Source organism: Rosa chinensis, chromosome 6 (genome assembly GCF_002994745.2).
Source record: "Rosa chinensis cultivar Old Blush chromosome 6, RchiOBHm-V2, whole genome shotgun sequence".
In the NCBI taxonomy this organism is placed as follows: domain Eukaryota; kingdom Viridiplantae; phylum Streptophyta; class Magnoliopsida; order Rosales; family Rosaceae; genus Rosa; species Rosa chinensis.
Window position 1 is genome coordinate 4796225 of NC_037093.1, and position 24711 is coordinate 4820935.

The following is a 24711-nucleotide window of genomic DNA, read 5'->3' on the forward strand; positions in this document are numbered from 1 at the left end:
TTCAGACGACAGAACAGTTCTGTCGTCTGATGCACTTTTTGGCATAGTGCCAACACTATAACTCCTCATGCCCATCTTACTATTCATTGTGCGTTGTTTGACAATGGGACGTTCTCTAACAATCAGCCTTCTCTGCGTGTCGGAACCTCCAGCTGCTCTGTTACCCTCTTTCTTCACATCGTTGTTCTTTTTTGTCGAAACGGTTCATCTGCGTAGCTACTTCAAATCCTCATCACCATTTGAATTTGAAGAGTTGACACTAAAGCTCCAAGGCAAGTGAACGTTTGAAGCGGTGTAACCACTGACACCTGCACCACCATAACCCACCTTACCTGCACAATCTTCGAGGTTCCTCATGTAGAAGTTCTTGACCTCTGTTAAGATCCTAATGGGTGTAGAAATAAAGCGCATCAACTTTGCTTGCAGTCCTCATGTTGTTGCTACTGCTTATTTAGTTAGTTTCTTAGGAAAACTCTGGAAATGTGAACTGCTGGGGAAGAGTTACCGATCTGAATGGGTATGTATATAAAGGTGTGTGGAACTTGGAATTTAGAGTGTTATTTGGAAGTAGCTGTAGAAGAAGCAGTCAGCTGCTGATTTAGACATGCGAACCATATCAAAATTTGAAAGGGAGTATGGGACATGTGAAAGTTCAAATATATTCTAAATTAATAAATACAATAGAGTAGATTACAATCCAATATAATGTGACCAAAACATCATTCAAAGGTGAAGAGGCTGACCCTTCTTTGTCTAACTTGGCTAAACTCACATTTTGATTTGTTGCTATCAGCAACTGCTGTACCACATTTGTACTGCCAAATTTGGCTTTTAAGATTAGAGAAGCCAATTTGACTCGCAAAGAACCAAGGAGAATCCTCACTTTTACAAGTTTGCAACCCTTCATCAAATGAAAATAGATATTTTGGTTAAGGGAGTGCTATAAACAAATGCAGGTATGTGTTACTTAAAGGTGGCAAACAAGCCGCTAAGTCCGAGCTGACAAGGGCCGAGCACATTTAAAATCAGTCCTGCACTACCAAAATTATGGGCTGGGCTGAGGTATATTGATCCATGGATCCTTCTCGGTCCTAGTCAATTATGAGCCTGGCATGGCTCGTTACAAACACAAAATTTTCTTTCATTTTTTAAAATATAAAAAATTTACAATGACGAGATTTAAACATTAGAAGTCTTTTTTCAAGATTTCAAAATTTCATTACAATTCCACCCATGTTATTCAATTAATGTTGACAAAGTAGTGAAATAAAATATTACATCCTTGTTTTGACAAAGGTATTTTTCATACATATTAATTATTGTTTAAAGAAAACTGAATTGGGAGAGAATTGAGTCGTACTTTCATTGATAATTAGGGCCTCTTTATATAGAGGATTACAAGACATAGAATCAGAGTTGTAGAAGGAAACAAAATCTTACAATTAATCGGATATCTATGAATATCTCTAATTCAAAACCCTATTACAACTAGGTCAAGTAACCTAGAGTTTGGGCCAGACACATATTCTGGATTTACTTGAACACTCCCCCTCGTGTCGCCCAAACGTAGTGCTTCTCTCGTTGCCTCATTAAAAATCTTGCCGAGTAACAAAAACCCAATGGGACAAAAATAACCTCGGTCGAAGGGGAAAAAGAGCACAACACACCCTTCACATTTTGAGACCATACATGTCAATATCTCCCCCTGATGTCTACATCTCCCCCTGATGACAACAGTCATGGAAGTTCTGATAACTTCCACAAATGATGTTACCAACATGTTTTTCAAAACTGGAATTTAGGCAATGACTTAGTGAGCAAGTCTGCCACACTGTTCTCAGATCGAACCTAGTTCACTTTGATCTTGAGGAGAGTCTGTTGTTGCTGATTATACTTGGTGTTGTCGCTTTTGATGTAGCCTCGCTTCATTTGTTCAAAACAAGCGGCATTATCCTAAATGCTTGTAGGCTCATCTGTGGTATACTTCAAACCACAATTGTTCGAACATGGATAATTATGGATCTAATCCGTATACATTCATGAACTACATCGTGAAGAGCAATAATCTTTGCATTGTTCGAAGATATAACGACTATGGTTTGTTCTGTAGACCTCTAAGATATCACGGTCTTTACCCATAGTGAACACTTAACCAGTTTGGGAAGACTTTTGTGTGGGTCAGAGAGATACCCAACATCAGCAAAACCTTCCAAAACACATGTTGTTTTGGGATGGAGATAGAGGACGCAGGCTAATGTTGGCGGCGCTCCTGGTGTGTGATGGGTCTGAATCCATCGTCTCTCTATAGGGATAGAACAAGCCCATATCAATCGTACATCTCAAGTACCGAAGGATATCTTTTACACCAATCCAATGACATCGCGTTGGCGCAAAGCTATATCTGGCTAACAAGTTCACAGCATATAAGATGTCCGGTCTTGTGCATTGAGCTAAGTACAATAATGCTGCTATTGTACTTAAGCATGACACTTTTGCCTTTAGCACGTCTTCATCATCATCCTTTTGTCACGCCCCTGATTTTTAACACAAATAAAAATCGATATACAATCCCACAATTATATATGCGTGATCGTTCAGCCATCAATTCAAAATACCTAGAAACTTTTTCCCTTTTAAACCAAGTACATATTGATGCCCTGAACCCACTATGTCAATATTGACCCGCTCCACAGAGTCATATATTACAATGCTTACGAATGAAATTGTCAACAACAAAATAAAACGTAAATGCTCCTCAGAGCTCACTACAAGCAGAAGTCATAACAACGGTAAAGTCACAAAATTGACTTTCTACCGTAAAGGTGTTAGCACGCTACCTCAGATTCAGCCACGATTTCCCTGACCTGCAGGATTAACCCATACACCATTTGAATGGTGCACCGGGTTGCCACACAACAAACCCGGTAAGCTTTTGCAAGCCCGTATGAGTAACTCAAACCACACACAACTCACGCCAAAAACGAGGAAAACCTTTCAACTCGTAAATAAGGAAAACATACCATGCTTCCCAAAACAATACTCTTTTCCCAAAAGAAAACAACGAAAGTCACACTGTGACAAAATCATATAAATCATTAACCTAACCATTCAAATATGATAAATCGATCCAACCTGGATAAAACAACAAATCGGTCCAACCTGGATAAAACAACAATTTGGTCCAACTTGGACAAAAACAACAATTCATCCCAACCTGGACAAAACAACAAATCGGTCCAACCTGAACAAAACAACAATTCAGTCCAACCTGGACAAAAACAACAAATCATATCAATTGTTAACCTAACAAATTGAATATGAATTTTCGATCCAACCTGGACAAAACATCAACACACATCAATCATATCTCGTTAACCTAACAAATAGAATATGATTCTTTTGTCCAACTTGGAAAAAATATGTACCCAGGAGTCGTAAGTAACCTACTTAGATCCATGAGGTACGATGGCAGACAGACTAGAGCTCTAACTGCTCGTAGTCACTCATTCAGCCAAAGGCGTGATTTCCCAATGCCTTGTCTCGGTCACCATATGTGACATATGATTTCAGACCCCGTCTGGTCTTAGAATTAACCGTTGGTCACCATCTGCGACCTGTCACCATATATGACATGATTTTCAGACCCCGTCTGGTCGTAGAATCCACCATTGGTCACCATCTGTGACATGATTTTCAGACCCCGTCTGGTCTTAAAATCAAACATTAAGTAAGTCGCACCCGACCTAAAAACGTTACAAACATCTAGTTTCGGCTTTCCCTGCCCACCATCTATGGCTCTTGGTACAAAGACCAATACATTTATAATAAGTTGCGTTTGACTCAAAAATGTAACATCAAACTCAATACTTTTCAAACAATAGAAAACATCTTTTTCCACAATATTGTTTCATGAAAAGTCGCCTTCAACAATAATATGAACATCATCATGCATATTATTCATCACACATCCCTCTCAAGAATATATATTTATTTCACGTAAATATATATATATGTAGTCATTCGCTTAGGAATGTCTACTAATATCAACTATAGTTTGCAGTTAAATAAATAACACTCAAAACAATAAAGGTATTCTGTTCATAAATGAACCTTGTGAGATTTTTCAGCTCAGAATCCCGCTGCGTCTTCAATACAGAACAAAGCAGCACAACCACAATTAACTATCCAAGGATACTTCGTCAAGTACCTAGTCACATACGGTCTCAACTTAGTATATGAATCACAAACGATTTAAGTTCGAAACCCCTGTTTTGAACCAAAATCCCCAAAGTGACGCCAATCGAGGCGAAACCACATCTGAGACCACCTAATGTCTCCGGAATACTTGTACGATCGATGTGACAAAACCACAAGTCGATAGAACGCTCAAATCCTCACGGATCAAAACATCGAACGGCTCGAAACCGTAAAAACCCTAACATGCTCATATGATCTCCAAAAATTACGTATTGCACATCGAAATGCTTGTATCGAGGAGTACATCGAACTCAAGAATAGAAACTATCCCTGAGATGGCCGGAAACCACTGGAAAACACCACCACATTTTACCTTAGAATAAATCGAACATATTGAAACCCTAGAACTTCAAAGCTTCGATTCGTCATCCACAAGTGAAATTGCTCCAAGCTACTTTGGGAGAAGCATCTACATTCTCTGGGCTCCAAAAGCCCTCAAGAACCACTGGCTATAGTGGCCGGAATCACCGATTCCGATCAAGGCGATTTAGTCCCCGAAGCGGCCTCTTCTCGGACTTGCAGCGCTCACCACAGCTCGATCCACGCTTGATGGATTCCACAGACGTGTAGAGGAGCATGAGGCGAAGAGAACCCACTTTGAATCATGTCCAGAGGGGCCCGGAAGAGGGAGAACGACGCAGGCGAAATGGCTGGGCTGCGCGCAGGCTCGGGAGAGAGAGATTGGGCTCGGGTTTCCATTTTGGGAAATCTGGGCTATTTTGCAATTTTCCCAAAAATTCATCCTTTTATAGAAAAATGGAAAGTTTTTCCGAAGCCCAAAACTTCTTCATATGAACTCCGATTCTCGCGTTCCGCATGTCCACGAACTCTATTGACGCGCTCTACAACTTTCGTGAATGAAGTTTTTAGAGAATCCCAACGAACAAAAAATTAACCCTTGCGCCCCCCCTAAATGGCGCTTCCTGAATAATTATTCGCCCGAAACACTTCCGCTCCATCCACGAGCCACGAAAACATCCAATAACTACTAATTAAATTCCGGAAAATAAATACGAATTTTGGGGGCATCACATCTTTGGACGAAGAGGATCATTTTCAAAATCAAGACTACGGACAATCATGGGGGTGCTTGAAGGCTTGACCTTGTCAAAATGCCTAAGCATGTATCAACACGATGCTCAAGTTCCAAACCGAGACATGATCGTGTTCTCCCAAAATCCTTCATCTCAAACTCGGATTTCAAGTGTTCAGCTGTTTCCCTTAACTCTTTAAGGGCTTCCAATGAAGATCATGTCCAACATGAACCTCAATAGAATCCGAAACTTGTTATGGAAACGCGCAGGCATATCTCTTCCCAATTAAGTAGTCACTTTAGTGAGCATTTCAACCTTATTGTAAACGCGCTCTGTGGTCTAGATCCACTTGATTTGGGTAAATGAAGTTCACCATGAACCTTCATGTACACTTCGTATCTAGATCCCCATAGAGATACGTAGTAACCACATTTGTAAGGTGCATGTTCAGTTATTCGAAAACTATCAAACTGACAGGGTAGTGGAGTGCAATAATATCCATTACGAGAGAATATGTCTCATTGTAGTCAATTCCATGGCATTTTGTGAGAAGTCTTGTGCCATAAGGCGAGATTACTATCTCTTTTTCTCATAACTCTTTCTAACGAAGACCCATTAGACAATAGGTTTTATTTTAGGAGGAGTTGGCATCACTGGCTCAAAAACCTTCCTCTTTGTTAGAGAATCCAATTTAACCTGGATCGCATCTTTTCATTTAGGACAAATCTTTCTACGTTGGAATTCATTCATTAATGGAGCATGGTTCAATATTATTAGACTCAACAAACTTAATAAAATGCGTGACTATATCATCAATTTTGATGGAGTTTCTATCCCACGTCTCATGTACACTAGTGTAATTTTCATAGAGCTCTATATTCTCAGGAATATGTTCTGACGTTAAGTAGTCCCCCAACGATAACCATAATCCGGAAGATTCTCATGAGACGGATTTTGAGTGTCGATGATCCAAGGATTGGTTGTGCTAAAGTATCATTCGAATCCACGGACCTCCCACGCATCCTAGCTGGGGCCATGGCCTGTAACACCAGAGTACCACTCTCTATGGCGTTGGCGCCATGCCTATGACCTTGTAGGGTGGCGCTTATGTCCTCTCGTAGGGACGTCCATCCTTGCAGGCATATTTGCAACAGATATGTGTGATATGGTTACTTTAACAGGGATCGAGATGAGACATAGTTGGGACAGATCACGATAATTCCTTTCAACACTGCTGAACATCCGTGTTCTTATCTCCCCCTAATGATGGGAAGACTATCTCATGAAAGTGACAGTCCGCAAGACATGCAGTGAAGAGATCTCCTAACAAGGGCATGAAGTGGCGGACATTGTTGCAGTCTCATATCCAACGTATTTGTCTCGTCGTCTGTAAGGACCAATTGTAGTGCTCCATGACGGCGCAAGAGGCACGTAAATGGCTCACCCAAATATGTGAAAGTATGAGATACTCGTACCCAGTCACTAGCTGTAACGCATAGATAGATTGAGTGGTGGTGGATAGTAGACAAATTAGCATAGCTGCATGCGATATTGCATCACCCCAAGAGGATATAAGGAGATTGGTGCGCATTACCAATATATGGGCTACCATCGTAGTCGTTTCTACAAGACCATTTGAGTGTGTACATAAGAATATGATGTCCAACATCAGTCCCAGTGATATGCAATAACCATTGAAAGTCTTCGATTTAAACTCTCTAGCATTGTCAAATCCAATTGACTGAATAGGATGATCCGGGGAGTGAGCCCATTGTCATATGATATGTGCTACGAGTGTAGCATAAGCAATATTTACAAGTGGACAATGGAACAACACGTGACCAGCGTGTTTGCTTGTCAACCAACATCATTAGATATTTAAACGTCTGCAAGTTAGTTGAACTAGTCCACATAATCCCCATGGACTCTATGTAAGAACATAATGAGTATTTTCATATCCTTTGCATAGGACTGTCTCAGTCCTAACTTCCCTAAGGAACATGCTTTGTAAAACGAGTGAGAGGCTTTAGAAGCAACCAATGAGGATTTTGGTTGGGCCTAAGCGTCTGAAACGCTATTTGAAATAAAGCTGGTAATTACAGTATCATTTAGGGTTCCATCACCATGATGGACGCCATCCATGGCATCATGGGTAGAGACTATGCCAGCCCTAGGCTGGTGGTGGACGGCAGGCGACACTAGAGGCAGCGGCGACGGTCACACTTAGTCCAGGAATCAATTTTTGATTCATGCTTCTTTTTGCTCTAGAGAAAGGATGTCCATGTGAAGTCTTTAGTAGACGGATCATCAGATCATGATTAGGATGACCTATCCTGTAGTGACAAAGCCAATATGTGTCTAAATCGAAGAGATCTTCTCTCATAACTTTATTGGATTTAATAGCTCTAATAGTGACACAAAGTCTACTAGAGAGACACACAACTTCTCTAAGATGCTCCTTTGTTCGCAATCGTTAGAGGTATTGCAAAGGAACTCATTTTCTTTCTCTACATGAGTTTTCGCATGGAATCCGTTGGCTATTAATAGGTGCGATTTGCCTTAGGAGCTTAGAGAGTTTCTGTGACAGTAATCAAGGTGCCATTTGGCAAGGGGAACTTGGGGCTATTTCATGTCCTTGAATTAATACTGATGGCCCAGCCATCTTAATCACAAAGTAATATGCTCATAATCAAAATGGAGTCATAATGAAAAGAACTCGAAATTTTATTCATAAGCCAACAAAGTACATCATTGTCTCTTACCCATTAGGAGAATCTAATCCGTTAATGCAAAACAAAGGTAGTCGTTTGACTTCTTTCAATAACTCCAAAATAAATATGACCAGGTGAGTAGAGAGATGTCGATGGAGTAAAGCTCACTTAAGTACCACTTATATCAAATCTTCCTAGACATTATACTCATTTTGGATGAGCCTATGTGAAGAAAAACTAAACCAATGGCATTTACTACAAAGTATATGGCAATTGCCTATTACATCTCTTGGAAAAATAAAGACTTAAACAGAATTAGCGATCTATTGATTCCAGCTAGATCAGCTTCTTGATCTTCTTGTTCCACATAGTGAGCTTCTCTTGCTTTACAATATGCTTTGTAATCAGTGACAATTTTTTCACGAGCTCTACAAATGCGTGCCCAATGACCGGATACTCCACATCGAGAATATACATCTCTTTGCTTAGACTCCATTGATTGAGGCACTTTGAAAGCGTCATTTAGATGACTCTTAGTGTTGGTGGCACCACCAACAAGGCCAGAGGTGTTGCCTCCCTTTCTCTTTCCACGTTGACCTCTTCGGTTCCGTGTTCGCCTATTTTGGCGGTTACCTTCCCAAGTAGAGTGATTATATGGACCAGAATGTCCAGAAGTATCCCTAATATTAGGGTTTCGCTCTTGGTGCCCTCTCTTAGGGGCACGATTATAATTGGATTCCGGAATATGCCTTGTTTCCACGGATCTAGAATTATAGTTCTTCACAAGGATGTTGTCATGATTTTCAGTGACATTCATAGCTCCAATGAGCTCATGAAACCTTGTGATCCATTCTGCAGTAACATCAATTCGATAGTTCTTAGCAACCATCAATGCAGAGACGGAAAGGTAGAGAGAGTCTTCTCAATCAACATCACATCTGTGATCTCTTTGCCACAGAATTCTATTAAGGATTTAATGCGAAGTGCTTCAAAGTTGTAGTCAAGAACTAACTTGAAATCACAAAAGCGGAGGTTTTGCCATCTCACTTCTAGGTCAGGAACCAAGGAGTCACGGACGTTGCCAAATCTTTCTTTGAGTGAGATCCACAACCTTCTGGGTTTTTCTTTATTCATACACTCGTACTGGAGTGGATCATCCATATGACAAGTCATTAATTAGGATGATGACATTTGTGTTATTTGCCTCTAAGGCTGCTCTATTTGCTTCCAAAGCTTGAGCTTACTCAACAGTTAGCACGTCTTGGCTAGGCTCGAGAATCGTATCTAGGATTCCATCGGCCTTGAAATGCTGGCGGACATCACGAACCCACCTGTGATATCCAGACCCAGTTGTTCCCAATGGAGCAAAGTCCAATTTGTTCAGATTACTCATCCTAAAGGAGAACAAGAAAAATGGTTAGTTTCAGAGAGGAAAAAGCTACCACAAAAACATATAAAATTTCTGAGCGTAATCACTCCCAAGAAATTAGGAATTTCTGAGCATAATCACTTCCAAGAAATTTAATTCCAAGATGTATTGGATTAGATCAAAACAATGACGTAAGTGGTCGATCAAAAATTCTCTACAAACTCTAAGTTTGGAGATCTCAACAAGCTCCAATCTTGGAGTGAGCACGAACCCCCACAGTTCGGATTTTGGTCTCCTCTATGAAGAAGCAAATGGGGTAGAAGAAAGGAGTTTGCAAGTCCCCTAGAAAGGAAGAGAAAAACAATAAAATAAAAAAATACTTAAAAAACGGGAACTAAAGGAACCTATAAAACATACCTCGAAAAAAGTGTAAAAAAATCGCCGGAATTTGGTCGCATGAAATCGTCGCCGGAGGTGGTTGACTGGAAAACCTTGGCTAATGGGCTGTCCTTGCCTCTTTTTCTTTTTCTTCTTCTTCTTTTTTTTTTTCTTTCTTTTGGTGTTTTTTTTTTTCAAATACAAAGAAAAAAAAAACTCAAATTAAAAATTTTAAATTGTGCTAATTTTGGGACGGCCTAAGCACGACCAATTTGTTGGCCTGACATGATATGGGCTTGGGCCATGGGTCGGGTCAGGCTTAATGTTCAAGTAAATGGGCTGACATGACAAGTTAAAAAACAGGCTAGCCCGAGCACGACGTAAAGCACAAATAGACCCACTTAAAATAGGTCGGGCCGGCCCATTGGTCACCTCTAGACTCTAGTGTGATTGTGTGTGTTAGCCAAACTCAGTCATGTAGCAGTTTTTCATTTTGTAAAGGACTAAAGCAGCCAACACGTTTCTCGATCTCTCCTTTTGTGCATAGGGAAAAATAACAAAAAAATTTTGCCCATTTTTCAGATGAAAAAACAAAATTTAGCTCATTAGGTAAAAAATGAAGAAGAAGTTAAATACGAAAAATAACGACGCAAACTCATATCTAGGGGTCATCATTATGCAAGGACGGGCCTGTCCTGCCCAAAATTAATGAGTTGGGGTTGGGTTGGGCAAGGCAGGCCTTGTTCATATTTTTGGGCCGGACATGGCATGAGTTTATCTTAAAAATCAAAGCTCAGGCCCGCTTATGAAGCCAGGTCCTTACGAGTTTTTTCATGCTCAGACTATTTAGGTGAGCAAGATCTGGCCCATTACACTTATATATATTCGAAAAGAGTATAAAAAGCTACTATTTTGTGGTTAATGATAGACAATATAGAATTATAAAAAAATATGGTGTAATGCAATAAATGATCAACATTTTCAACCAATAACTATATAAATAAATAAATAATACTAACATGGAATGAGTCTCTGGATTGGGCTTATAAGACCGGGATGGACAGACTTTAATGGATATATATTGAGCCAGGCTACGAGCCACGTCTGGGCGTTGAACTCTCAAGGGCAAGTCATACAATATAAGCAATAAACCAGGCCGATTAGAGCCATAACTCGGGCTGGGCCAGACTTTTGTTCATTCGGCCCTGGGGGGGGAGGGGGGCGGGGGCACCGATAGACTTTTACTCGTATCTAGGCCTGGCATTTAAACCCGTAACCCGCAAACCCGCACTATACCCGCACGCTAAAAACCCGCACAAACCCGTCCGTTTATTAATCCGGGCTAAAAAAAACCCGCACGCAAAAAAGCCGCAAATTAATGGGTTTTACTGGCTAAACCCGTAGGAATCCGTTAACTCAAAATCCTTCCCAAAAACCCATTTCCCATTATCCATACGGGTTCCCCATTTTTTTAATTTTTTTTTTCAACCAGGGCATTTTTATAATTTTTCTTATTCCCCATGAGGATCTGACAGTTGGATCTTCATATAATTGTGAAAAGACGATTCAAAAGGAGATCCTTGAGGATTCGACCGTTGGATCGTGGTATAATTTTGTGAGGATGATTCTAAAGGTGATCTGGGACGATCCAACCGTTGGATCTTCGTATAATTGTACAAAGATGATTCAAAAGGCGATCCATGAGGATCCGACCGTTGGATCGTCATATAATTTTGTGAGGATGATTCTGAGGGCCATCTGGGACGATCCAACCGTTGGATCTTCGTATAATTTTGAGAGGATGAATCTAAGGGCAATCCGTGAGGATCTGACTGTTGGATCGTCGTATAATTTTGAGAAGATGAACCTAAGGGCGATCCGTGAGGATCTGACCGTTGGATCATTGTATAAATCGGTAAAGATGATCATCTAAGTGATCCGTGAGGATCCGACTGTTGGATCTTTGTATAATTTTGAGAGGATGAACCTAAGGGCGATCCGTGAGGATCTAACCGTTTGATCATCCTATGAATTGATAAAGATGATCCTCTAGGTGATCTGTGAGGGTCTGACCGTTGGATCGTCGTATAATTGTGATTTGTGAATTATTTTTTGTCAAAAAGGAAAGGAAAAAAAATCTAAAAAGATAGAAAATAAAAAATTTCAAAATAGAAAACCAAAAAAGTTCATATAGAGAAAATGGCAAATGAGAGGTTATATACATAAGTCTTAATTGGTTTGAGTTGCATTGATAAAAAGTTAAAAAAAAAAAAAAAAAAAAATTATGGGTCTTAACGGGTTCCAACGGAAAACCCGCAAACCCGCCAGGTTTGGCCCGCAAAACCCGTTAAGCTAACTGGTTCTTATCGGGTCGGCCCATTAAGAACCCGGCCTGTTAAGAACCCGCACCGTACCCGCACTATACCCGCACGTTGCCAGGCCTACTCGTATCAACCCACGGTTTGGTGACACAAAAAGGAAACGACAGTTTGAAAAAAGATTTTGGTATCCTCCCGGATTCCAAAGCAGCCGAAGAAGAAGAGACGGCTTGTCATTTCAGAAATAAATTTCTTCCTTTGCACTATAACTTGTGGCTTCCCCATGCCGATATTTATAATCTGAATTTGTTTGCTCAAAAGAGAGAAAATGGCAGCAATAAAGACTCCTCCGTTCTCATTCCTCCTCCTGGTTTTGGATATCAAATCAGTGTCTTCAAGAGAAAGCTTTGCGCTTTCACTTCCTTCACAGACACATAAACTAAATCCGACTTCTCTATTCTGTCCGGTATTGCTTTCGACTTCGTTCCCGTGGCATCAGAGATAAGGTAAAGCTTATTCCTTTTGTTTCTACTTCTGGCACGGACCCAGAAGACTAAAACTTGGAGCTGCTTTTGGGTTTTAGTTATTACTTGGGGCTTGGCTCCTCTACATGCTTTTAAATGTATGAGATGACCTTTCGAAAAATATATGAGATGATGAGATTCTTAAATTGGTATACACCTACATATAGCTTTATATATAAGTTGGAACTGTGATTTTGATGCATTCACAATGATCTTGGAAAAGGGTACTTATATGGCTCACTCTATCTCTACGTTTCTATCAAAAGGTGGGGTTATAAGGTACATGTAAGTTGTTCTTTCCTTTTGTGTTCCAGTGTCATGCTAGTTCAGTAGTTGTTCCAACTTCACTGTTTTTGTTATGAAAAAGACAAAATGGAAGATGAGACATTTGTTGTTTGATAATAAAGTATGTGAAGGTAGTTAGGGTTTATGAACATTGATGTTCTCATTGTGTGGCTGTGGCTATGGCTGCGCATGTGGATTGTGTTCTCATTTTACTAGTAAGAATGTAAAATCTGCTTCTTTTGTGTAGCAATAGCATTTCTCTGTCAGTTGTAAAAAAATCCGACTCTGTTTTCTTGTTATTTGTGGTTTGTGTTTGATATTAATTTTGTTAAATAGCTAGCCACTCTACAGACTAAACCACAAGGTCTAAATCTAAAGATCTTCATACCACTTACTGACCATTGTAATTCAATATATATTAATTAGTATGATCAAAAATGTATGATTAATTAGTTTCCTCTTTCTTTACTTGAATCCCTCAGATGCAAAGAGAACCACCAAGGTACCGCTTGAAAATGGATATTGAGTTTGACAATCTCAGTGACTTACCAAGTGATGTTACGGAAAAGATTTTGTCATTTTTGCCAATGAAAGAGGCAGTGAGGACAAGTATATTATCAAGCAAGTGGAGGTACAAATGGGCTATCCTTCCAGATCTTGTGTTTGATGAACTGGGTTTCCCAGGAGTACTTTATAAGCATGACAAATTAGTGAAAATGGTTGATCATGTGCTCTTCCTTCTCATTGGTCCAATAAACAAGGTCAAGCTTTCTCATAAAGGTCTTAATGGCACCGCAGATATTGATAGATGGATTCTTCATCTATCAAGAAATTCTATGAGAGAGTTCATATTTAGGTTTTGGAAAAAGCCTGAATACAAGATGCCTTCATGTTTGTTTTCCTGTCAAGATTTGGTTCATTTGGAATTCTGTAATTGTTTGCTAAAACCTCCGCGCACATTCAAGGGCTTCAAGAGTCTGAAGAAACTTGAAATTGAAAGTGTTACCCTGACCCAAGATGAGTTTGAAAATCTAGTTGTTTGTTGTCCTCTGCTGAAATATTTGACCATGATGTTTCACCAAGCTCAAGATTGATGCACCAAATCTCCAAACCTTTGGCCTTATAGGTGCTTTTGAGGATCTTAGTTTTCAGAACACCTTAAAGCTTACAGGTATTTGCATTTCTTTGGAAGCTAATGGCGACCAAAGACCGGTTCCTGGCGGTTCTAGCAATTTGCTCAAGCTTTTGACTCAATGTGCTCATGTTCAAGGTCTTGATATTCAAAATTACTTTTTAAATGTAATTTTTCATGATGGTGTCGTTTCATACTTTAAATTATCATATCATTTTCTTGGCTACGAACTTTAGCATATTCATTCAGCATACATACTGATTTCATCAACTTTCTACTATTTAGCTGTTGGTGACTTACCGGTGAAGCGTCCTAAACCATGTCTGCATCTGAAGTTGCTTCGTATAAACATAGAATTCAATTATCTGAAGGAGGTTTTATCTACTTTATACCTTCTGAGAAGCGCCCCTTTTCTACGAAAACTATATATCACGGTCAGTAGGCATTCAATTCAAAAAATTTCTGCTCAATAACAACTTTAAATTCAGCAATTCTAATTGACGGAGCTTTATTTAATATTCTTTGAACCGTTTAGTTAAAATTGTAGTTTAAATATAGAGCTTATTAAATGTTCGAGATTGATCTGATGCTACAGACCATATGTAGGTTCGTCAAGAGGGACAGGCTCTTGTGGGAGGGGTGAACTCTTGGTTAGATGACAACCAGAATTTCCAACTCAGAAAACTGCAAATTGTGGAAGTACATGGCATCAGTAGCACGAAAGCTGGACTAGATTTCATCAAATTTCTGCTTTTAAATTCACCAATGCTTGAGAAGGTGTTTTGCAAGCCTGCATCTCACTATAGTTCTCCTGAACTATTAAAAAAGATGATCCAGTTTAAGCGTTCCTCATCCCTTGCGGAGATAATCTACTTGGCCCCATGACCCATCACTGAATTTCAGCAGCTGACAGAATTTTCTTCCTGAAATGTTGGTGTGGTACAGTCATGATTATGTGATGCATGTTGGTGTGGTTTGTCTCAACAATGTTTAGAATGGTTCCTTGAACAATGTTTCCTACAGTACCCTTGGAATTAGTCTTGTTTAGACAGGGAAAAGTACCGAAAAGTATTCAAGATTTCCAATTCTCTTTTGTTGGTTAAGAAATAAATAAATGAACAGTTCGAACATTTCGACTTTACGAAACAAATAAGCAATCAAAAAATTTAAAACAAATTGTTGCTTTGCTACACAAATCCAGCAAATCTCTTGTTAACAGCATAACTTCTGCTTCTTGTATAAAAATCCGCCTTCATTTCGACTTCATCTTCCTCAAAAGTCGAAGCCCTTTCCTCATCAATCCTTCCCATCTTCAATCCAACACTATAACTCCTCATCCCCATCCCATTATTCATTGTCGGTTGTTTAATACTAACATTTGGTCTTCCTCTTCGGTTCATATCTGAACCTGCTGCCTTATTGTCCCCTTTCTCTGCATCGTTGTTCTTCTTTGACGATGCCGTTCTTAGAAGCTGCCTCAAATCCTCATCATCGTTCGAACTGGAGGAGTTGACGCTGAAGCTCCTTGGCAACTGTGGAACTTGTGAAGCAGTGTAACCACCCACGCCGCCGCCGTAACCCACCTTGGCAGCACAATCTTCTAAACTCCTCATGTAGAAGTTCTTGGCCTTGGTTAGAGTCCTAATGGGTGAAGAAATAAAGCGCATCAACTTGCTTTGCCTAGTTGCTTTGCTCTGCCTCATGTTTTGCTATACTGCTTAAGTTTCTTTCCTGCGGATGCTACTGTATTTGCTGTGTGGATTTGGGAAATTTGAGTTGAATTAGAGCAGATGTCAAATGGTATATAAAGGTGTGGGGAATTTGGGTTCTTCTGGTTGCAGTCAAACTGGGATGGCAAGCCAAAAGAAGAAAAGTCGACACGCGGGGACTTTATCAAGTTCAAATAGCACATGTATACAACTATAATATAGTGCAACAGAGTGAAGACCAAAATCCAAAACAATGTGATGAAAGAAGACAAAGAACGGGCCTGGTCAATGACACATTTTCTGTCGTGACGAAATAAATCCTTTCTGCATTTTGCATAGTCCACCACATTTGCGCTTGTCTCTAATAACTTTTGTATTATAGACTCTAATAACTTTTGTATTATAGGGAAACAAAAATTAAAACGTTATTATATTTTTCTTCTCTAACTCTAATAGATTCTCTATTTTACAGCAATATCCAAAATCTTCATAATTATTCCTTAAAATTTTAGAGCATGCTGTAAATTTAAGGAATTTGATTTTCTCTTTCCTCACTATCTCTAAAATGCGGATAGTTAAAGGGAATCTGTTTGAGTAAAAGATGTTCATTTTTCCATAAAATAGAAAAAAATTAAAATTTGTGAAAGCTGTTGGAGTTGCTCTAATCTTATGTAGTAAGCGAAACACTCGTCTTTTTTTACCCTTTAGAGCAACTCTAACATCTTCCATATACTTTACTCTTTGGGCTTTCCTCTCTTTTTTTTTCTTTCTTTCTCTTTTTTTTCTTCTTTCTCTCTCTTTTTTCTGGGCCGGCCGGGTCCTTCTCTTTTTTTTCTTCCCTTTTTTTTCTGGGCCGGGTCCCTTCTCTTTTTTTTCCTTCTTTCTTTTCCTTCGCGTCTTCTTCCTCTAAGAGTAATCTGCAGCGATCGACTGTGGTGCTGCTGCTGCTGCTGTAGTTCGTCGATGGTGCTGCTACAAATCGGAGGTGGGAGGCTGCTGCTGCTACAGTTCGTCAGTGGTGCTGCTGCAAATCGGAGGTGGGAGGCTGCTGCTGCTGCAAATCGGAGGTGCTGGGATCCGGACATGCGAAGCAGGGGCGTTGGGTTGTGCGCAGGTGAGGCCGGTTTGGCTGGGCAGCGATGGGCTGGAGGCAGCGATGGGCAGGGTTGTGTCGCAGGATTGCAGGTGTTGCTGCAAGGTGGTGATGCAGGCGGCAAGGTTGTGCGCGCAGGCCGGTGGTGGCCTGGTCTAGGCTGGAGGCCGGTGGTGTGCTGCAGGGCGGTGTATTGCAGACGGCAAGGTTGGGAAGGTAGTGGGCTGGGATGCAAGCTGCTGCGCAGGTTGCCGGAGGAGGGAAAAGCCGAGGTAAGGTTTTTTTCTTTTATCTTTAGGCTAGGGTTAGATTATCATGCTGATAACGTATTGTAGGAAAATGGAATTGTGTGTTATCATTGATAATAGGAGCCCTTTAAATAGGGAGTTACAAGGTACCCAAAAAGGTAATAGAATCTGATCACAATTGAATACCTAGAACACATTCCTATTACAACTCTAAACCCTAGTTTGTAGAGGCACACATTATGTCGATATCCTTCAACAATAAAGATATTTTTTATTGAGCTTACTTTATGGATTTTCATTCTTGATATTAACTTTTGGTGTTTGATTTTTGTTGCATTGTGTAGTTGGATGGATATGCGGCTAGGAGCATGAACATTAATTATGTAGTCGGCTCCTACCTTGATCCCCTTACCGTTAAGGTAAACCTTTTCTTATTTGGGCTTATGGGTCTGATCACATGTTTTTTCTCATGTTTGTTTGCTTGTCTTTAGTTGCCTAACTCAAGTTTAAACCATTGGTATCTTGTGTCTATTTTTGCTTTGATAAGTATTTATGGTGTTGTTTGGTATTGAAAACTAACTTTTGTTTAATTTGTTGTTTTGCACTGATTAAATAATGTTTTATGTTCATCATGAACCCATTTTTGTATAATGTCAATCATGTTTCCTTATCAAATCCTATTTACTCATTTCAGTATTTCTTATCAAGGTCCACCATATATATTTTCATTTTATCACTTTCATGCATTTTGTTGGGGTCAGCAATGTTTTACGATTAAGGCTTTTGGTGCAGGTATACTGATCGGACACATGTTCAAGGACAGTCACCATATGCCTCTGGTTCTCCATCAAAAGCCGCCTGCCTTTCTGATATTGATTAGTTATAGATATTATTTCTAGTTGAAGACTACGAAGCATATCATGAAAGTGCTTCATTTGTTCATGTTAGTTGGATTTGAAAAAAGAGTTGATGTTAGGGCTCTGTTTATTACTATATTATCCATAATAAATTCAAATTTTTTGTAAAAGAAAAATTCTATTTATATAATTGGCGACAACCCTGAGATTTGTTGCCTAATATAATTCAATAATTTATTAAAAATTAAAATTAAATTTGAAAATAATTGAAAATTTGAGAATAAAAGGAGACGAAGTGAGTTTCGTCCCCTATTTGTCTAATTGGCGCTATTAAATTTGAAAAAAAAAATTAAATTTTGAAAATAAAAGGAGACGGAATGAGTTCGTCCCCTATTCCTCTGATTGGCGCCAATTTATTTTATTTTCCCTCCATTCTCTCAATGCTCGATGAGAATGGGGGATGAAATTTCATTGAATATGGGACAATTTTTATTTCTTCTCCAAATACATTAAGAGACGGGATTTATCGGTTGTTGCCTTAAACAATTTGGGACAAGCTTTAGGAGATGACTTTAGCCACAAAACGGTTCCGTCTCAAATTTTTTCGGGGGACGAATTCTCTCTATTAGAGACAAAATAATTTTATCTCTAAATGGGTTTTCTCTAATAGTGCTTCAAATCCGGTTGAAGCTTCTCAACTGTTACTTGGTTCGGAAGGAATATTGGAGGCTATAGTTAAACATGCCATTGTCATGATTGCTTCGCCTATTTAAATTTTCTGTGTTTCATTTTACTTTCTGTTTTTGATTTCAATGAAGCAAGCGGATCACTGCAAGGAGTAGACAGTATTACCTTATTTCTTATTTCTTGTTAGGGGGTTTAGTTGTTAGGAGAACAATATTATGGGCGGGGGATTCATTTTACGGGCCCAACCCGTCATGTTCCTTTGTAATAATGTGGGCCGGAATTAATGAAGTGTTATATAGTTTTTGCTAAAAAAAGAAAAAAAGAAAAAAAAGAAAGGAGTGATCAGTATATGAGTGAACCAAAAACTGACAATTTTTCAGCAAAGTACCCAAAGGATGCCAATTATTGTTTGGGTAATGGTTAAGTTCATAACCACAACGAAATTAGTTTCAAACTTCAACATGAGTATTATTTAACTTAGCAGTCAACTATGACTAATCCAGTCTTTTCGGAAGACTAAGGCAATCAATTGAAATGTGGTCTCACAAGAAACTATGAAACTAACACTTATTATTTTTTTTTATCCTTCAATGATTACATACATTTTTTTTATATTCTAGACGACAATGTAGCTCTCTACCCCACCCTGATATTAGTGAGATTTGAACCCATGACCTCAATAGTATTAGTTAGACTAGCTAATCGGTCACAGCTCACTAACCGAATAACTGGATATTGTTCAAGTAAATCTAGAAAATGTGTCAGACACATAACTCTAGGTTATTTGTGCAAGTTATAATAGGGTTTATGTTAGCGATACTCTCAAAGATATTCGTTGATATCCAATCATTGCACGATTATGTTTTCATGTACAAATTTCTCTCTATACTTGTAATCCTCTATATAAAGAGGTCCTATTATCAATGAAAACAACAAATTCTCTTCCAAATATTGATTCCCTAAAACACATACATAATTCATTAGAATGCTGAAAATGAAAAGGTATCAAATACCCCCAAAAAGAAAACTATAAAGTGAACAAGTCAGAATCAATACCCTGGTAAGTTGAACTTGGATTATATACGGCCACGTAAAGAACGTTGTCCACAATGTAGATCATATTTTGTACTAGGCATGGAATCTAAAGCTTTCCTGGTTTGATGGGCTGTTACCCCATGTCCAAGACAGGCCCAAAACCCAATTCTAACCCTCTAGTTGAAGGTTTGCTCTACCCAACTGTTATTGTAATGAATTTTGGTGCACCAATATTCAATTAGAAAGAAAATTAAAATAAAATAAAAATACTTTTCAATAAAGGGAAATAATTACATTTTAGCCCGACTAGGCAAATCAATCACGTTTTTCTTACCTTCATTTTTGATGGCTTTGTTCTGATGGGCAGTTCTCTTCAACTTCCGTCTCTCTCACATTATTGTCTTAGTTCATCTAACCTTCGCCATTACTAAAAATGGTTATACAATTACACTTAACGGCTCCTAACTTTCTCACCGACACCAACTCCCACATGTACTCCCGAAACCAAAATTCAATAGCTACCTACCGCCCTTTCAACCCTTCGCAGTTGCCATTCCCCCTAAAATATATTTGAAGCTTTGCTTCCACAGTTACACAATTTTTAAGAAATGGGTTCCAAAGCAAGCTCACTATGCTTGCATTTCTTGCTTCTACTGCTTCTCTCTGGCACTGTGCTCTCGGTTCATTGGCCTGTAAAATCTCTTCCTGGCTACTCCGGTGATTTGCCCTTCAACCTTGAAACCGGGTAAGTATATATTGCTACTTTAGTATTTCGAAGTAACGCTAATTCAGTGTTTTATTCATTACTGAGGCATGTAGATGACAAACAATGTTGTATTCAGGTATATTAGTGTGGATGAAATCGAGTTCTTCTACTACTTTGTCGAGTCCCAAGGGAACCCTGGAGCTGACCCTGTTTTGCTTTACCTCAATGGAGGCCCTGGATGTTCGGGTTTAAACGGATTCTTCTACCAAATTGGTGGGTATTCTTTTCTTCTACTAATGTTTGTCATTGTTCTTATGTCTAAGTTTACGCCAATGATTCTTAGCATCTTATGCTATTTATTTCTAGGCCCGTTGAAGTTCAACATTACAGATTACACCGGCGGCTTACCGACATTGATGTACGAACCAGAAACATGGACAAAGGTATGCAACAATTTGATATCGGTAGTTTTTCCTCGTATGGTCGATTTAAACAAGATTTCACCTGATTTAAGCTCTAGATCATTCTTACACGAAAATGTCGATCACATCAAATTAGATTTAACATCATCTGCATTTCCACTTACCTGTTGATGCAGACGGCCAGTATAATATTTTTGGATGCACCTGTTGGTGCTGGTTTCTCATACGCCAACGACAGTGCCGCTTGGACCACAACAGATACACAAGCAGCAAGCCAGTACAATGACTTTTTGAGAAGTGTAGGTGTACATGTCTAACTTTGATAAAATGATTACAGATTGACAACGTTTTTACATTAACTGTTGTTTTATTTTGGTTGAACTGTGATGCAGTGGATAGATGAACACCCGGATTTTAGTACAAATCCAGTCTACATTGGTAGTGATTCATATGCTGGAATAAATCTTCCCATCCTTGCTCAAGATATAATCAACAGTAATCACCACCTACTCCTTTGTTAATCCTTTTTCCAATTATGATAACGCCTGGAAGTAGCACCCTGTGGACTAGTTTTTTTTATTATTGATTGATTTGCAGGCAATGAAGCTGGAGTCGAGCCAACTATATACCTCAAAGTATGTGAATGATCGCATTTCAATTGCCCATCCACTTAGTTAATGCTTTTTATATTGACAATTGGATAACATCACATATCAGATTGTTTGATATTTACAGAATTTTGATAATATATCGAGTAATTAATAGTTCAATCTTTCATATGATCTCAGGGAATGGTACTTAGCTGTCCGCATACAAATACTGATATTGAAACAAATGCCAAAGTAATTTTTGCCCATAGGATGGCTCTAATATCAGATTCAATGTACGAGGTAGGAAGTGATCAATAATTAATTACATTTCCTTTCTTGTAAAAGTTTCCTAGGCAGGGTAGGAACAACATGTTCATTATATGTTTACATAATTACCATTGGTATTTTCAGTCTGCCAAAAACAGTTGCAATGGAGATTATGTGGATACAACCACTGCAGCATGCACAGAAAGTCTCAGTGCTATAACCCAGGTTTGCATAATCGTCGTCCTCCTCATCATCGTCATCCTCATTGTCTCTTATTACATTTGATTTGTTTAATGGGGTTCGTTTACTACTAGTAGTGTGACCATTTTACATAATGTGCAGTGCATTGCTGAAATAAGTGTAACCAGTACTTTGGATCCCGATTGCACTTTCTTGTCCCCGAAAGAAAAGGAAGAAGAGGAAGAAAAGGAAGAAAAAGCCGCCAGAAGATCTCTCAGACAAAACCCCATCAGGAGTTCATTAAGCCTACCATCATCAATTACAAACCATAAAGATTTTTATTGCCATGTAAGTCTCTCACGCTGTGTATTAATTTACCTCTTTGTCACGGCCTAACCCGAAAGAAGACACATTAGTCGAATTGAGGTGTAAATCGCATCTATATTACAGAAGATCTGTTCTCTATAATTAGGATGTGAAATAATCCCACTTTGAGAAATGAAATAGTTCCAAGGTTTTATTCAAAAATAGTGTAACACTAATGGTTATCTGGTTATTATTTCCTCAATTTATATGGCAGAATTTCCCTTATTTGCTTTCTGATGTATGGGGAAATGATGAAGGCGTCCAAGAGGCTCTTCATGTTCGACCGGTAATTGCTTTCTGATCTCAGAACTCTGGCTTAATATACTGTATTCTTTTCCAGTGTACTCATTTGATTCTCAATCATAAAAAATTTTCATACCGTCAAGATTCCCAAAAACAAAACAAAAATCATCTGATAGGTCAAGTCTTTAATTAAGACATTGCTTTTAATGTTGTTATTTCTGAATTTTTCAACAGGGAACTGTCAAAATATTTTTTAGGTGCAACGTTAGTCTCTCTTACACTGTAGACACCGATGATGCCGTCGCTTATCACAAGAATCTGACCGACACAGGCCTGCAATTACTGGTTTTCAGGTAAGAAATCACTTTTAGTTAAGAACTTGAATGTTAGGTACAGATCATTGTTAAGTTTTCTGATACAAACTTTTGTGTTCTCGCAGTGGTGACCATGACATGGTTATTCCACATAATGGTATTGAGTACTGGATAACCACATTAGACCTCACTCTCGACACCGATTGGCGTCCTTGGTTTGTTGGTGGTCAAGTCGCGGGGTGAGTTTAATCACATCATCGAGTTCATATGTCGCATTTATTAAATTCAAAATTTTCAACCGAAAATCTTTGTATATCATTCTAATAAAATCTTCAGTAAGACGGGCGGTGTACAATGTAATTGTGAGAGAAAGAGCTTATAACACCGTCTTATCCTAAAGTAATTGCATTCTACGTACTAATGCTGCAATATATATTGTTTTAGGTACACAAGGAGGTATACAAACGATGGATATCGCTTGACATATGCAACTATTAAGGTAAGACAACAGTTATCTTCAGCTTCTTCTGATTTCTCTGTTTCTTCAAAATTTCTTATTTTATTGATTAATCCTATGCAGGGAGCTGGTCACTCACCTCACGAGTACAAACGCAAGGAGGTTTTTGACATGTTCGATAGGTGGATCCATTATTATCCTCTCTAAATTTTTCTTCATGTCAATTTGTAATTTCAAATAATTTTTTCATATGCAATTTTTGATAAAAATGTGCAAACTTCAAGTTCTCCGGCCACTTTATTGATAAGGCATTGGATTGAGAAGTATGTTGGTGATGTACCTATTAGTTCATTCGATAGTGAATGGAAGGTATTAAGTGCAGTGAATGGAAGGTCATTTACTTGAGGAAATTAAGTTTTTAATTAAGTCTTTTACTAGTTGTAGTAGCCATTTTGTGAGGCGGGAAGGTAATAAGATTGCCCACCGTTTAGCAAAAGAGGCTTTGAAAGTTAGTCAACCGTTACTTTGTTTAGAGTCGGGGCTAGTTTGGCTTCACCAGTCTGTCAGTATGGATTTCCAGTGTGAAGTCTAGTTGGGTTTGAGTTGCAAAAGTCACCATGTCGGTGTGCTTTTGTAGACTCTTGACCCACAAATCATTGTATTCAGTTTCATTATTAATGAAGTATCTTTTTGATCAAAAAAAAATCTAGAAGGCTCAACTTGAGACCCACGAGATATTTGTATCTAAACCAACACAAGTATTTCAACCAAAAAAAAAAAAACTCTAGTGTTGAAGGATGTCGACATAATGTGTGCCTCTACAAACTAGGGTTTAGAGTTGTAATAGGAATGTGTTCTAGGTATTCAATTGTAATCGGATTCTATTACCTTTTTGGTACCTTGTAACTCCCTATTTAAAGGGATCCTATTATCAATAATATACACAATTCCATTCTCCCACAACACGTTATCAGCACGAGTTCTAACCCTAGCAAAAAAAAAACCTAAAAACTCTCTCTCACAAATTCTGCTGCAGCCATCCTTGCCCACAAAAAACCCTAGCACGCCTCCTGCAGCCCCTGCCCCTGCAGCTCCACGCACCAGCCTCACCACAGCCTCCTACCGCAGCCCCTGCTGCCCCAGCCATCTGCCGCACGACCTCCAGCCATCTGCCAGCCCCTCTGCAACCTGCTGCTGCTCCCTGCCAGCCCACCTGCAACCTGAGGCTGTTCCCCGCACGCGCCCTTGCGCTCGCTGCACACTGTAGCCCTTCGCCCAGCTTCCCCCACAAGCCTCGTCGCTGCCTGCTACTGCCAGCGTGCTACTGCTGCTGCACCAATCCACGCACCACTCCGCGCACCAGCCCACGCACACCTGCGCACCAGCCCGAGTACACGCTGCTGCCTCCCTGCAGCCCCGCAACGCAGCAGCAACTCCTGCTGTCGAAAGAGCAAAAAAAAACCCAGAAAACAGAGGAAAGAAAGAAGAAGAAGAAGAAGAAGACGCGAAGGAAAAGAAAGAAAAAAGAA

The 24711-nt window shown here is 39.2% G+C and overlaps 3 protein-coding genes across 3 annotated transcripts; 2 read left to right on the forward strand and 1 right to left on the reverse strand.

The window, feature by feature from the left end:
- The first annotated feature begins 13391 nt into the window (after positions 1-13391).
- Positions 13392-14893, forward strand: LOC121049922 (FBD-associated F-box protein At3g52670-like). The gene is made up of 3 exons (XM_040508380.1): positions 13392-13767; positions 14003-14175; positions 14615-14893. Exons 1-3 carry the CDS (start codon positions 13392-13394, stop codon positions 14891-14893), a joined length of 828 nt encoding a protein of 275 aa, XP_040364314.1.
- A 302-nt stretch (positions 14894-15195) lies between these two features.
- LOC112170624 lies at positions 15196-15711 on the reverse strand. Its single transcript, XM_024307968.1, has one exon. It carries the CDS (start codon positions 15709-15711, stop codon positions 15196-15198), a length of 516 nt encoding a protein of 171 aa, XP_024163736.1.
- Positions 15712-20159: 4448 nt separating this feature from the next.
- LOC112172842 (serine carboxypeptidase-like 18) lies at positions 20160-23592 on the forward strand. Its single transcript, XM_024310339.2, has 14 exons — positions 20160-20382; positions 20480-20616; positions 20710-20786; positions 20942-21064; positions 21158-21260; positions 21363-21400; positions 21554-21655; positions 21767-21847; positions 21965-22150; positions 22383-22454; positions 22646-22764; positions 22851-22964; positions 23170-23224; positions 23306-23592. The coding sequence occupies exons 1-14, from the start codon at positions 20246-20248 to the stop codon at positions 23387-23389; spliced, it is 1428 nt and encodes a 475-aa protein (XP_024166107.1). The 5' UTR covers positions 20160-20245; the 3' UTR covers positions 23390-23592.
- The last annotated feature ends 1119 nt before the right edge of the window (positions 23593-24711 follow it).

Coding starts and splice junctions, on each gene's coding strand:
- LOC121049922 (XM_040508380.1), top strand. CDS start 13,392: ATGGATATTGAGTTTGACAATCTCAGTGACTTACCAAGTGATGTTACG. Junction 13,768..14,002: donor TGAATACAAGATGCCTTCAT/GTTTGTTTTCCT, acceptor TTGGCCTTATAG/GTGCTTTTGAGGATCTTAGT. Junction 14,176..14,614: donor TTCAAAATTACTTTTTAAAT/GTAATTTTTCAT, acceptor GACCATATGTAG/GTTCGTCAAGAGGGACAGGC.
- LOC112170624 (XM_024307968.1), bottom strand. CDS start 15,711: ATGAGGCAGAGCAAAGCAACTAGGCAAAGCAAGTTGATGCGCTTTATT.
- LOC112172842 (XM_024310339.2), top strand. CDS start 20,246: ATGGGTTCCAAAGCAAGCTCACTATGCTTGCATTTCTTGCTTCTACTG. Junction 21,401..21,553: donor AGCCAACTATATACCTCAAA/GTATGTGAATGA, acceptor ATATGATCTCAG/GGAATGGTACTTAGCTGTCC. Junction 21,848..21,964: donor GTCTCAGTGCTATAACCCAG/GTTTGCATAATC, acceptor CATAATGTGCAG/TGCATTGCTGAAATAAGTGT.